General features: G+C 29.8%; 2 protein-coding genes and 1 non-coding gene across 3 annotated transcripts; 2 read left to right on the plus strand and 1 right to left on the minus strand.

Moving 5' to 3' along the window:
* The first annotated feature begins 4,592 nt into the window (after positions 1-4,592).
* TRNAY-GUA (transfer RNA tyrosine (anticodon GUA)) lies at positions 4,593-4,678 on the plus strand. The gene is given in 2 exon segments: positions 4,593-4,629; positions 4,643-4,678. It is a non-coding gene; the product is annotated as a tRNA-Tyr (tRNA).
* Positions 4,679-6,946: 2,268 nt separating this feature from the next.
* LOC126665110 (uncharacterized) lies at positions 6,947-11,798 on the plus strand. Its single transcript, XM_050357813.2, has 9 exons — positions 6,947-7,465; positions 8,026-8,883; positions 9,151-9,441; positions 9,509-9,889; positions 9,973-10,089; positions 10,318-10,463; positions 10,554-10,677; positions 10,915-11,435; positions 11,507-11,798. Exons 1-9 carry the CDS (start codon positions 7,220-7,222, stop codon positions 11,706-11,708), a joined length of 2,886 nt encoding a protein of 961 aa, XP_050213770.1. The 5' UTR covers positions 6,947-7,219; the 3' UTR covers positions 11,709-11,798.
* Positions 11,799-12,237: 439 nt separating this feature from the next.
* LOC126674981 (uncharacterized) lies at positions 12,238-14,694 on the minus strand. Its single transcript, XM_050369549.1, has 4 exons — positions 14,206-14,694; positions 13,118-14,100; positions 12,763-12,979; positions 12,238-12,663 (listed from the first exon to the last, which is right to left on the minus strand). Exons 1-4 carry the CDS (start codon positions 14,692-14,694, stop codon positions 12,238-12,240), a joined length of 2,115 nt encoding a protein of 704 aa, XP_050225506.1.

Genomic DNA, 14,694 nt, shown 5'->3' on the forward strand with positions numbered 1-14,694 from the left:
TGCGAAAATCCCTACCTAAAATAAATTTGCATATCGATTCAAAAATGGCCAAATGTCATAAAAAGGCCAATCACAAAAATTTTACAAAAATCCTGACCTTTCAATTTCGTCGACTTTGGCCAAAAACGGATTATTTTGTCTCAATTTTGTCCAACCTTCAATTTACAATCAATTTTGCTGATGTGGCGTCTACATGGCGTGCCACACAATATGCCACCATGGTAATTATTAGGTTAAAATGCAAATAAATTCCTAACAAAAATTAAAATAATATTTACACCCTCAAATTTTAAATCATTTCAACTTAGCTATTAAAATTTAATTAAAAAATTACTCAATCAAATCTAAATAATTTTAAGGCTTAATTGCGTAAAAAATCACAAACTTTAGCGTGTTTTACAAATTTAACATAAACTTTCAATTTTGGCAAATTAATACACAAACTTTTAATTTTTGGCAATTTTAGCACCGATCAATTTTTCGTGAAAAAAATGCTGATGTGTACACCGGAATAACCACTATTCCGGCGTCCACATCAGCATTTTTCTCTATTTTTTTGAAGGAAAATTGATCGGTGCTAAAATTGCAAAAAATCAAAAGTTTGTGTATTAATTTGCCAAAATTGAAAGTTTATGTTAAATTTGCAAAACACACTAAAGTTTATGATTTTTTACGCCATTAAGCCTAATTTTAATTCAATCATTTTTTAATATTTTTATCGTACTCCTCCGACTTCTACTACCGGCATCGTTTAATTAAAAATTTAATTAATTTAATATTTTTTTTAAAATAAAAATAAAAATTAAATCCAGTGGGTTCATCATGTTCTTCCTACTTGCGAAGAACATAGTTACACAACGATGCGTTCTTCCCAAATGAGAAGACAGTGGTTCTTCCTATTATGGGAAGAATAAATGATGGGAAGAACAGATGAAACCCAGTTGAACTGGGTTCATCGGAAAAGATGAATCCAGTTCAACTGGGTTCAATTGTTTTTTTAAAAAAAAAAATTATTAAATTTTTATTTAAATTTATTTTGTTTTATTTAATCGAAGTTTTATTATATTTAGGTAGGTTTTATTAATTGACAAATTAAATTTAACGACTTTAATTTGTTAATGAAATTAATTAGTCCGGTTGACTTAATTGGAATTCAACGTATTTAATTAGTTTAATTGAGTTTTGATTTATAAAATGTACTAAAAAAATTTATAAGTATGAAATTGGTTAATTTTTTAAACATTAAGGAATTATTTGTACTTTAACTTAATAATTGCCATGGTGGCACATTGTGTGGCACGCCACGTAAGCGCCACATCAGCAAAATTGATTTCCAATTGAAAGTTGGACAAAATTAAGACAAAATAATATGTTTTTGTTCAAAATCGACAAAATTAAAAAATCAGAAATTTCATAAATTTTTTATAAAAGGTTTGACCTTTTTATAAAATTTGGCCTTTAGCGATTAGTTAATATTCAAGTTGTATAATATGCTGCTTCATAATTAATTAATGGAGCAGTCAGGACAAAGTACCCTTAATCTCCCACTCCGTTCAATTTAAGCAACATTGATCAAGCTTCTAAAAAGAATTCAAAAGTTTGACTAGATAAATTATTAAATTAATTTCTTAATTAACAATAGTATCTAATAAGGCATATGCGGTAAAGTGATGTGCGCATTTATATATTGTCCCATAATCCATGCATATCTAAGTTGATTAGAGTGAATATTACCATATTAGTATTCAATTATTTCTAATCTGATATTTTAAAACAGGTAGTATATGCTAATATCAATTTGATAAAAAAATCATATTTGTCCAACATTTGGACTAAAAATCACCTATACCCTCATAATTTAAAAAGATGCAAAAAAGCCACTAAATTTTTTTAATGACTCTTTTAATGAGTCATCTTTTAATATATTAGAAAGAATATTTTGTTTCAATTTTAATATTTTATCAATTACACCCATAAATTTATTTTTGTTGCACATTATTCCAATTAATACATATAGTATTATTATATTTATAAAATAAATTATTATTAAATATTTTTTATTATAAAAACTTATATTATTTAAAACTTAATTTATATTAAGATTACTAAAAATAACATTAAATTAATTTATACTATGTTTTACTTTTAGATTATCGTCTTGTAAAAATTAGTTATGTAATATTTTTATATTAATGTCTCGTAAAATTATTTATGTTAGATTTTATGTTCCCATATCGTAAAATTATTAATATCATATTTTTATGTGATCGTCTCGTAAACTTATTCATGTAATGTTTTTATGTTAATTTTAATAATTTATGGAAAATAAATGATTATAATATTATAATATTATTATGTGTGAAATTATTCTATATAATTGTAAATAAACAATATTTATTTACTTATATCTTTAATTATAAAAATGTTAAATTAAATAGAAAATTAACTACAAGTGTTAAATTATAATTTAACCAAATAATATAATAAAATGAATAGTAATTAGGTGACTAAAAAAGAATGTCACCTAATTTGATGAGAGAAGGTGTTAAGGAGTCACCTAACAAAAAAAAATGACTTTCTTGGAGATGAAGAGTCACCTAATTAAGAAAAGGTGACTCCTACTGGAGATGCCCTGAGATTTAAGGGCAGCTGTCACCGGACATCTTTGGACAACTGGAGAAGAAGCTAAAATTCAAAATGGTGGCGACAAGACCGAACCTCGAAGTCGGGCCTGCTCTGATATTATATCAGAAAATAAGAGAGCACCAAGAACTTTATGTTGGTTGAATTTTGTGGATATAAAAACTAACTTTAAAGCTAAAACCAAAAACTATATTTATACACATTTTTTTAAGTGTATAAATATAGGAGATATCCTAAACGGATTCCAACTATGAGGTGTCCCAACTATGTGCACTAATGAGCTGTTAATGAATTAAAGAGCTGGATTAACAAAGTTTGAAGCATGTATACGTTGCTGAGCCGAGTACATATTGCAGCATCAGAAGAGAACTTTGCAGCAGCTATACATTGCAGCAGCAAGATATTATTTCCAGATGCAGTATCAGTAATATCTTGCATATACTTTGTTATATATTAGTGATACCAAATTTTAAAATTTTAACCAAATCAAAATACATTTTCCTCACCGCATTTCCATCACCTTGATCGCTTTGCATTACCCACAAAGTCTTGATAACCCTCTACTTCAAACCACTTACTACGAATATATTTAGTTTTTTTAACATAGATAATTTATAATAACCAGTCTTGGAGGAACCATGAGATTTTAATTTCTAATATCATCATAATGTAATTAACAAATTAAAAAGCCATCTACTTAATTAGTAAATAGAACACTCATGTTCTGGTCAGAAAACTAGTGCAGCATTGTGTTAGGGATGAGAGTAAAATAAAGCAACAATTGTTGCTGCCAATGATGCTCAATATTATTACACGTAGGGGTGTGCAAAACCGAACCGAAACCAAAAAACCGAACCGAACCGACAAATTCGGTTCGGTTCGGTTTGAGATTTCAAAGAAATTTCGGTTGGTCGGTTCGGTTTTAGGTTAAAAAAAAGTTCAGACAGATTTCTATGTAAACCGAACCGAAATAACCGACCGAACCGACTGGTTCGGTTCGGTTTAAATTTTTTTCTTTTCCTAAAATTTCGGTTTGGTTTTTAAAAAAGGCTAAAATTCGGTTCGGTTCGGTTCTGTTTGAACCGAATGCACACCCCTAATTACACGAGCACCAGACGTAGGGAGAAACGTCAGAGTTTTGGTTTGCGCCCATATGTTAGGAAGCGCGACCCCCCTGACGTTTGATGTATTTTTTTGTCTGACGTTATTTTATTTTATTAAATTGTTTTAATTAATTTATGATTCAAATATTTATTTTAATTTAATTTAATTTTACATTTGTTTTTTTTAATAAATATCAATAAATCAAGATATTTGTATGGCAAAATAAAGTACACTATTATTAATAAAGTAAAGATTAAATACTAAATAAAAAGTGATAAAAAAATGATTAAAAGATAAAAGTATAAAAATAATCATTAAACCAAGGAATTAGTATTTGCTAAATTATATTAGGATTAACGCATTTTAAGATCTTTAAATTTTATATTTTTAGTTTATATGGTCCCTAAAAATTTCTATTTGGTCTTATAAAATTTACGTTTTTTGTTTATCTGATCCCTGAACTTTCATTTGATCTTTTGTGGTCCCTTAACTTTGATTTTACGCTTCCTCGGATTCTCAAACGGATGAAATCTTAGGGATCAGATAAACTGAAAAATGTAAAATTCAAGGATCAAATAAGACCAAATGATAATTCATGTATCACATTAATTAAAAATGTAAAGTTTCGGGATCAGATAAAATCAAATGAGCGTTTAAGAACAAAATAAAATAAAATGTCAAGTTTCGGAATTTTGAGATGGTAAGTGCTTTAGCTCTGAAGAAAAGCCTAGATCTAGTTTTGATTTGTTGGCTCGTATCTAGCCCAGTATAAATTGGTTCAGCCCAGTTTCCAAATGCAATATTTTAGAAGATACAAATAGATTATATCGGCTTAACAAGCAAAACCGACCTTAGCTCAGTTGGTAGAGCGGAAGACTGTAGTTTGACAGCTGAAATCTTTAGGTCGCTGGTTCGAATCCGGCAGGTCGGATTTTTTGCCATTTCCATTTCCTTTCCACATTAGCTGGTAGGCATTTTGGGCCTTCTCTTTGTAAGCTTTCCTTAAGTCCAAGCGTTCCTCACGTAAACCATTGCTTAAAACTTTTTTTTTTCCCATGACAATTTCCACACATATCAATTTATCCACTCTGAGTATTATTTTACATGCTATTAAATGTATCCCGTAATATGAAACGTCAATGATATTACTCTTTCCGATCCATAAAAATAGACCAAATTAAATTTGCACGAGAATGAAATTAATGGAAGTTAAATTAATTATTTTTAATTAACTTTTATATAGATATTTTTAATATTTTAAATTATATATTATGAAAACACCAACTGTTTTTTGAGATTACAAATAAATTTTAAAAACTAATTTTATTATTTTTGTGTTGAATTAAGTGATAATTAATGATGATTATGTGGTTGAAATTATGGAGGTTGAAGTAGACAATTCAACTTAACTAATCAAACTAAAATGAAAATTTGACCTATATTTTAGAACGCCCGAAATAAAAATTTGGCTTATCTTTCTAGGATGGAGGAAGTATATTTTTCAATCAGTAATTAAATTAATAATGATAGTTATTAATAATTAATTATATTTTTTAACAAATTTTTATGTTAACTAGTGTTATTAATTTATTTTATTAAATAATTAAACTAACAATTTAATTAATAATTAAATATAAAAGAACATTAAATATTAATAGTTTATAAATAGAGTAATTTTTATATAAATTTTTATATCTAAATAATAATTTATTCTATTTAATATTTCAATTGTATTCTAACTTTTATAATCAAATAAAAAGTAGAATATAATTTATAAAGTAGTAGTTGATTTTATTCGTTATTAAAAATTTAGTCTGATTACTTCTTTTTCTGATTGATTTTTTTTTTTTTGAGAATTTTCTGATTGATTTGAACGAATCATGGGCGCAAATGAGATTTTATACATTTTTTTTGCTGATAAGAATAAAAATGTTTGAAAGTAAAGGAAATATTGACTTTTGATGTTAAAACAATTATCACCTACGTTTAAGTGTGCAAGTGACTAAAGTTTAGTGGCACAAATATGCATTTGACCTTCTTTTTTATGTATGTTAAAGTGTATAGTATACAAAATTTAATAATAAAAATATATTATTAGTTAATTATCTGGAATATGAAAAATAACAAAAATAAAAGAAATTCTTTCCAAAAAAATATCTCGGTAATATATAAAGAAAGAAATAAAAGCAGTGGAAAGTTTATTGTTGATTAAATTAATTAATTGGACCATTTTGTCATTAAACTTTGGGTCCAAAGCTGCATCCTTTTAATAATGTGGTTGCTTTCGTTTTCCAATAACAGTGTTAAACTAATGCCACAAACTTCAATAGGTTACTATAATTTTTTTCAATAACACAAATATCACTAAATAAATTTTTATTATAAAATAGTCACTGAACTTGAAAAAAATAGAGAGAATTTTAAACTTAAGATGATCCATTCCCATAAAGTTTTATGTTATTGGGAAAAAGATTATAATTTTTTCTAAATTGAACTAATTTATCATAACATTACCTTACTATATTACATTATATTTTATTTTAATCAATTATTTTTTTAATTTTTTATTTATTTGAATATATATATAAAATAAAATTTCCGAACCAAACTGTCATCTAGGCATATATATTTGTTAATTTTATTATAATTATGAATATATTAATTTATTTTGTCTGAAATTTTAAGATTGCACTCAATTGGTGGTTGTATATTTTCTTCATTTCATTTGGTTGATTAAATAGATGTGATAATATATTTGTATATCACAGTAATTTTTTAATTTCTTTAAAGAATATGCATATGTAAATGTTTATATCAGATTATGATTAGAAGCGTGAAAAAGGAAAGCAAAAAACATTTTCTTGATTGGTATTAATGAAAGTATATAAATGTGGTGGATCTTGACAAAATGTATACTCGTGGTCGACCATTTCTTTCAATTGCAAGGCTGTTAATTGATCTCTAGCTTTCTCCATTGCATATTAATTTTAGCTTTTTGTTGATATATTAGCTCTAATGACTTTAATTCCTGTTTTCTTTGTAAGTTATAGAATTGGCTTTCTGGAATTAGGTAAAAATTACCATTTATTTTATTAATTTAGTATAATTTGTTAATTGAAATTAATGGACTTTCATATTTATATATCTAGTACCTGATAAGTGTAAATGTATATAGAGAAAATTAGCCCATATACTGTTTTGGGCTAAAATATTATAATTTATACGGTGACCAAATTTATTTCAACTTTTTACGGGTACAAACCTTTTTTTTTGATTTAACAAGATAAGTTTCACACAAACAAGTTTTTAAAATTGACAAATACGGTGCCGTTAATGCAGCAACATCCACGATCAATCAGTTACTTTCCTTATGCTTAAGATTTTCTCTAGATTTTCGGAACCGTTTAGCACATTTTCTAATTAACCAAATATTACCAAAAACATTTTGAATGTAGGTTGAATCAGTTTTGTAATGGCGAATACTAGGGCTGCCACCTCCAAATCGCCGACCGATAAATCTCAATCAAAGAAAAACCCGCCTATGAAGTCGAAAGTTGTTGCAACCAAAAGGAAGGTTGATTTCAAAGATATTCCTTCAACCAGCAAGCAACGTAGGCTTCAGAATGATGAAGAAGAGAGTGACAGTGATTTTGAAACTGTCAGTGATAACAAAAACAAAAAGGACAACAAAATTGCTCTTCCTTCTCGCTATATTAGGGTTAGTGTTTGTACCAATTAACTTTGTGATTTCTTTAATTGATGGTGTTTATTATTTATTTTTTTCAATTAATTGTTTTATTGTTGTTTAATGAGTTGGTATTTGGGTGTTTTGTGAGTTTGTATTTAACTATATAGGAACTAAGGGTTAACTAATAATTATATACTAATCTTTTTTTAATTTCAATTTAATGTGTATGAATTATCTTTTTTGTGGGTATGTAACTATATGGGAACTAAGGGTTAACTAATAATGATTAATAATCTGTTTTTATTCTCAATTTAATGTGTATGAAGTATGTTTTTTGTGTTCTGTTAACTATATTGGAACTAAGGGTTAACTTATAATGATGTATTAATCTTTTTTATTCTCATTCTAGTGTGTATGAAGTATGTTTTTTGTGTTCTGTTGCTTTTTGTTAAATTTGAGTAAGTTTTTAAATAACTTATGTATAACTATATGGTCACTGATGGTTAACTATTAGTTAACTAGACTACATTATGTTACAGTTTATTAATAAGTTAATATCATTAATGGTTTGTCAATTGTTTTCTTTGTAGGATGGGGACTACTTTATCAAGCCTAATGAACATTTTTCAGTCAAGGTTCAGCATTTTGAAGGGGTAAATGTTATATCAAATATTAAGAAAATTTTGTCACCTCAAAATTTGGAAAAGTTTTCAACAAGTTGTTTTGGGTTTTTTCTTAAAATGAACGACTATATATTGCAACCTCAATTGGTCCACAGTTTACTTTTGAGAGAAATAAAACAACCAAACTACTATGAACTGTGGATTAATGTGTCGGGCAAATTGCTCAAATTCTCTCTTGATGAATTTGCAGTAGTTACTGGTCTTAATTGTACCGAAAACGTCGATATGAAATTGTACAAGAAATCTGATTCTGATTTTAAACTCAACTGTTTTGGAAATATTACAAAGGTTTCAAAAAAAAATGTAGAGGACAGTTTTTTATTGAAGCGTTGGTCCTCTGAAGAAGAGTCTTTCAAATTGGCGGTTTTGTATTTTGTCGAACTATTTTTGTATAATAACCAGGCAGACGCAATTGTTCGTGACGAACATATCAACATTGTGGGTAATGGGGAATATGAAAATTTTGCTTGGGGCAAAGATGTTTTTCACTGTACGATTGAGTTTTTAAAAAGTAAGTTGAGTTCAGTAAAAAGATGTGATTTTCTTAAGAAAAACAAGAATGTTGGTGTACCTCCCAACACTTGTCGGTACGATGGTTTTCCTCTTGCTTTTCAATGTTGGTTTTTTGAATGCTGCCCCGCGTCAAATGGAACCTTGGCTGAATGTTCTGGAAGTCATATCCCTCGTATTTTGAAATGGAAGATCACAGAATTGAGGCAACGCAAGTATTTAGATCGACATTTTTTTTCACAATCTGCTGAAAAGGTATTTGTTATTGTTCCATTTTCAAAGCATAGGTCTTATAATTATATTGTATTTACTTTTACTTAATTGTTTTATGCTTATAAGTTAGCATAACTTACTTATTACTTATATATTAGTTATCTATTAGTTAACCACATAATATACATAATTAGTTTGCTGTTAGTTAACTGTTAGACATTAGCTAGTTAGCCAATTTATATTTTTTTTATGTTGCATTGATCAAGACATATGCTTACAATAAACTTGACTTACTTTTGTTTAATTCAGTTGAAACTGTCCAACCTACACCCAACTGCTGAGGAGAGATCAGTACTTAATTTGGGTGGCATGTTCCTGAAAAAGAAGCGGAAAGCGCCAATCGAGGAAACAATGCATGGAGGAAATGTTGATGCTAGTTTGCATGAAAAAATTAAAAAGCTAGACATGGATCAAACCAGTATGTATACTGAATTTACATTGTTCAAGAGTTTTGTCGAGAATAAGTTCTCAGAAGTTGTTGGTCTTCTTGGGGATTTGAAGAGCCTAGTTTCGAATAGTGTTCATAACGAACATGTTAAGGTAAACCTTTAACAGGATTGTACTTTTTAGATTCCAATTGTTTTTTTTTAACTGGTTGTGTTTGTAGGAGGACGATTCTGATTACGACGAGCAAACCCCAGATGCATCTGACGATGAGACAACTTCAAATAGTTCCGAAAAAGAAGAAGATTCACGGCTTGAAGGTCATGACATTGTGGCAAATGTCAATGAAACAATTGACTCAACTGACCAAAATGATCAAGGAAAGGCAACTGACCAAGGAACTGAACATGAAACAGCCCTTCATGAAGAATCAAAAGTGAGTGAGCAAGGAACTAACCATGGACACCAAGGAATTGAACATGCTGGTCAAGAAAAAGAGACTGAGCAAGGAACTAACCATGAACACCAAGCAAAAGAGAGTGAAACAGCCCTGCATGAAGACCAAGGAACTGAGCAACCTGGCCATGAACAAGTTGCTGAAAAGGTTTAGTATCTTTTAATTTTTTGTATATTTTCATTCAAGTTTGGTGTTTTCACTAAAAGGTTGATATTTGTTTTTTCTATAAGGTTGTTGCATTCGATGAACTTCAATGTCCAAGTCTCTTTGACGATATTGATCCAAGTGCGTTACACAAAGCAGCAGACATAGTTGAGAGGGAGTTTGAAATTTCAAATGCAACGGAGGTATGGCCGTATTTTTACATGTTTTTTTAATATTATCAGTTGCATATTGCTATACTTTTTCTTAATCAAATTAAATGTATTATTTTATCTTTTTAAGGTGGCATCCACTGATCCAAGTGTTTAACATAAAGCATAGTTAATTATTAGTTATCTATTAGTTAACTGTTTAAATATTAGTGAACTACAAGTTAACCATTAATTCATGGTTTTGTTTTCACTATTTCTCAGGACCCACCTATTGATTGTACTCCAGTAGCTGTTTATGTTCCACGCAGGAAGGTCAAAGGTTTGAATCCTCTTGATGATAATCTTGGTAGCATCACACATTCACCTCAGATGGATGCGTGGCTTGCTTGGATTGACGTTGGATTTAAGTAAGCTATGTGATTCAAGTGTTTTCAAATAAAAAAACTACTATTTGTAAAAATATTGAATTGTTTGACTTTTTTGTTTGCTGTTTATAGGAGAAATAACTACGCACCTGCTGACAACATATTGGACCACGGTTTAAATCTAGGAGTTCTCACCATTTACGTAAAGCTGTGGTGGCATTCACTCGTTTATCGTGGCGTATTCTTGGACGACACTGTAAGTCCTTATGTCATTGTTAGTTATAATAAAATATAATACATGTTCACAGTTAAATACTAGTTAACTAATAATACACTTATAGTTATTTTGTTTCATAACAGTTATCTTGTATTGATATAAGTTAAGGATTTAATAGTATAATTGTTCATTATATAACTTAACAGTTAACTAATGGTTAACTTCCAACTCTTTTTTTTAATTATGTATATTAACTTTTAACTTTTTTTAATGCAGCATATCGACGTCGGCATGTATTTTATTCGCAAGAAGGCTAAGTATAATCCACACAATGGATTGCGAATAACCACCACAGACTGTCTTTTTGATGACAGAATACAGGGGTTGTTTATGCTTTATACGAAAAACAAGGGCGATACATCAACGGTCGCCGATCTAAACATTGCTGCTGATTACGTCCAAGGTTATGGCATTCTATGCAACACTCCATGGAAAGATGTGGATGAGGTGCTGTTTCCAATGCATTTAACCAACAAAAAACATTGGGTTTTGGGTCGTTTTGTGTTTAAAGACAGGTGTGTATACGTTTACAATTCGTTGGACACTGCTACGTCCAAGAAAGAATCAGAAAAAGCTGCGAAGAAATATTCAGTCGTGCTTCCCAGGATTTTTGCTCTTTTGGATATTTACAATCTTCGGACAGACATAGACCTACAATCACCTGCCTATCGAAATAAATTGCCGGATTCCCCTTTTTCCGTTTCATATGTCACTGATCTACCAATTCAGAAGAAAAGGTGATTTTTTTTATATTGAATTACATATCTTTTATTCCTATTTATTTACTTATTATCCTTTTTCTCATTAGCGATTGCGGAGCATTTGTTTTGGCTTTCGCTGAACATTTGATCAGAAGTCAACCAATTCCATCAGAGTTTTTGATTGAGAGCCATCGTGAACGGATTGCGTATCTGTTTTTTAAGTATGCAACCATGAAGCATGATAACAACATTGACAGTGATGAGGAGGTGGAACCCAAACCAAAGATGAAGGGCGTTATCAGAATTTAACTCTGTTTTACACATTGGAATTGTTTTGTTTTGTTTTTAGATTTACAACATTAATAGGTAGGTGTTTAACTGTTTTTATCCGACCTTGTTTTTTGCAAACATTCGTTATTCAATCATATATTGTATTTTGTTATATATATTATCTGTTTTATTTAAATTATGTCGTACATTTTTAAAAATTGTCGTTTATTACAAGTTATTTTATATGTCACTATTAGTTAACTAAGACTTTTTTGATGTTTAAAGAATATTTATACAAAATTAATAAATATCTATTAAAAACCATACTAGTTAACTAATAGTTAACTACATACAGTTAAGGAATTAACAAAAAATTCTAAGACCATACTAGTTAACTAATAGGTAATTGCTCATAGTTAAGGGATTACTAAAAAAAATTAAAATTAACATGGTAAGGGTTAAATTTTTTTTATTAAAAATGATAACAATTTTGAAATATAAATAAATCACTTTAAATCATCTAAAATAACATTATTCTTCTTAAATTAGAAATATGACAAAATTAACTTCACTTTGGAAGATTACGGCATGTTTTTTTGTTATGCCCCTGGTTTCCACATCTGCTACATGTATTTTTTTCCTTTCTCTCATGACATGGCTTCAATCTTTGTTTCTTCGGTCGTCCTGCTGGAATTTTTCCTATTGGCGGAAGAACGTCGGCATATTCCATGTCTTCTGCGTCATCCCAATCGCTTTGGCTAGGCATCGGAAAAACAATAGCCTCATATATTTTCACTAAATTTTCTTTTTTGAAAAATTCTGCACAATATTGATAGGGATCCATGTGGTATTTGCAAAACACTGCAACTGCATGTGCACAAGGTAGCTCATCTTTTTGGAATCTACAACAACTGCATGTCCTCTCAATGAGATCTACTATTGAAGTCTTTGTGCCATCTTCCACACTGTATATACATGTTACTGATGGAATAACCTGTACCATTTTAATTACATTTTTAGTTAACTAGAAAATTACTAAAAGTATTCTACAAGTTAAATGTATAAATATATTTGAAATAACATCTGATGTTACCTTCATTCTTCTAGCTAGTGAATAGTTTTCCCTAAGTGCTTCTTCTGCTTTATTTGTCAGTTTTGTCATAGTATAAGAAGCTATGTTTCTATTTTTGTAGCTCCACTCTTGAACTAATACCCTCAAATATTCCAGAAGTGTTGCAACCGGTAATTCCCTTGCTGATTTGATTGCTGCATTAAAAGACTCAGCAATATTCGATGTCATTGTCCAGTACCTGATAAAACTCTAATGATTAGTATTTAAAAACTAAATTAATGGTTAACTGTACGTAATCTTATAGTGAATTATAGGTTAACTATAAACATCTTATTATTTATTTAGCAAAACAAAATATCGTAATCAATTTTTGTACCTGTTTTCAGTTGAATATGCTCTTGCCCATTTTTCTAACCCAACACCAACAAGGTATGGTCGTATTGCTACGTTGATGCTATCTAGTTCTGCCATAAAGTAATCAAAACTTTTTTTCGTGTACGCCTTCGCAGCCCCAAAAAAACAGTCCTTCAAACTCTTTGGATTTTTAGGATTAACTTTAAATTGTTTTTTGACGTTACACAAGAGATGATACGCGCAAATACCATGACTAGCAAGAGGAAATACTGAATTTGCAGCCTTTTTAATGCTATCATGTCTATCAGATACAATACATAACTTCTCCTTTTCTCTATAAGCTCCTTTTATTTTCTCAAAAAAGTAATGCCAAGACTCATCATTTTCAGAATCGACCACACAAAATGCAAGTGGAAATATCTTACCCCCACCGTCTTGTGTAGATGCAGTTAGTAGTGTTCCTCCATAGTTTGATTTTAAAAAAGTTCCATCCACTACAATAACCGGTCTACAAAAATTCCAGCCCTTTATGGATGCATCCAAAGCCATAAAAACATATTTAAATTTATTCCCTTCTGCTGTTTGTAGATCTACAACTGATCCTGGGTTTGTTTTCACAAGCATATTCAAAAAATTAGGCAAAACTGAATATGAATCTCTTGGTTTACCTCTAATTAACTCAAGTGCTTTTCCTCTGGATCTCCAAGCCTTGTTGTAATTCAAAACAACTCCAAAATCTCTTTGCATATCGGAAATAATGTCTGCCGGTGTGTACACAGTCTTTATATTCAAGAATTTTGATTTTATCAAGTCCCCAATTACTGAATATGTCGCTTGCCGTTGTTCTTCCATTCTGAATTCCGGGGGACATGTGTGAATATCGTCCATTCTTCTTATAATAAACATGCTTGTCTTTCCGTCTTTCGAAGCCCTTAAATTCCAGTTGCATTGATCATAGAGGCAATGAATCACGTATTCGAGCTTGCACGATTTACTTACAGCAAACTGAAATTTTTTTTCAATTGCGTAAAAACACAAACATGATTTCATTGTCTTTTTATCCTTGAATATCTACCCTTTAAAGACTTCTTTGACACTTTGTGACGATACAATTTCATTCTCCCCGTCCTCGATTGTCTGTCGTTCTGCTTCGTCATGTTCCGTCTGCTTGAATATCATTTCAGCATATGTAACAATATCCATTGCTGTAGGACTGGGATATGACGCCTCATGTATGTCTTCATTCGTATCTTCAACTGTTTCAGTGTCCATTTCAATGACATTCTGAATCTCATACCCTGTAGTTGTGATGCACAGTGGAAAACGTGTAATTCTAGCATCCTCTCTTTTAATCTCAATATAAAATTGAAGGCTTTCATTATCATCAATGTCCACAGCTTGCTGATTTGGTTCCAACTGATACTTGATGTGTATTTCAGTTTCCCCAAATTTAACCTTAAGTATACTGAAAATCAATGCTTTTAGAGTTTCAAATTCCGCATCGTCTTTAACTAAAATACCCTTGATCTTATAATTTGAGTAGTTTAGATTTTCATCCCATACTCCATCATAGTATACAAGAACCTTCAATGTTGTCAT

This window comes from Mercurialis annua, linkage group LG1-X, assembly GCF_937616625.2.
Source record: "Mercurialis annua linkage group LG1-X, ddMerAnnu1.2, whole genome shotgun sequence".
Lineage (NCBI taxonomy): Eukaryota > Viridiplantae > Streptophyta > Magnoliopsida > Malpighiales > Euphorbiaceae > Mercurialis > Mercurialis annua.

Coding starts and splice junctions, on each gene's coding strand:
- LOC126665110 (XM_050357813.2), top strand. CDS start 7,220: ATGGCGAATACTAGGGCTGCCACCTCCAAATCGCCGACCGATAAATCT. Junction 9,442..9,508: donor TTCATAACGAACATGTTAAG/GTAAACCTTTAA, acceptor TTGTGTTTGTAG/GAGGACGATTCTGATTACGA. Junction 10,464..10,553: donor TGGATTGACGTTGGATTTAA/GTAAGCTATGTG, acceptor TGCTGTTTATAG/GAGAAATAACTACGCACCTG.
- LOC126674981 (XM_050369549.1), bottom strand. CDS start 14,694: ATGACAACATTGAAGGTTCTTGTATACTATGATGGAGTATGGGATGAA. Junction 12,980..13,117: donor GCATATTCAACTGAAAACAG/GTACAAAAATTG, acceptor GAGTTTTATCAG/GTACTGGACAATGACATCGA. Junction 12,664..12,762: donor CACTAGCTAGAAGAATGAAG/GTAACATCAGAT, acceptor AAAATGGTACAG/GTTATTCCATCAGTAACATG.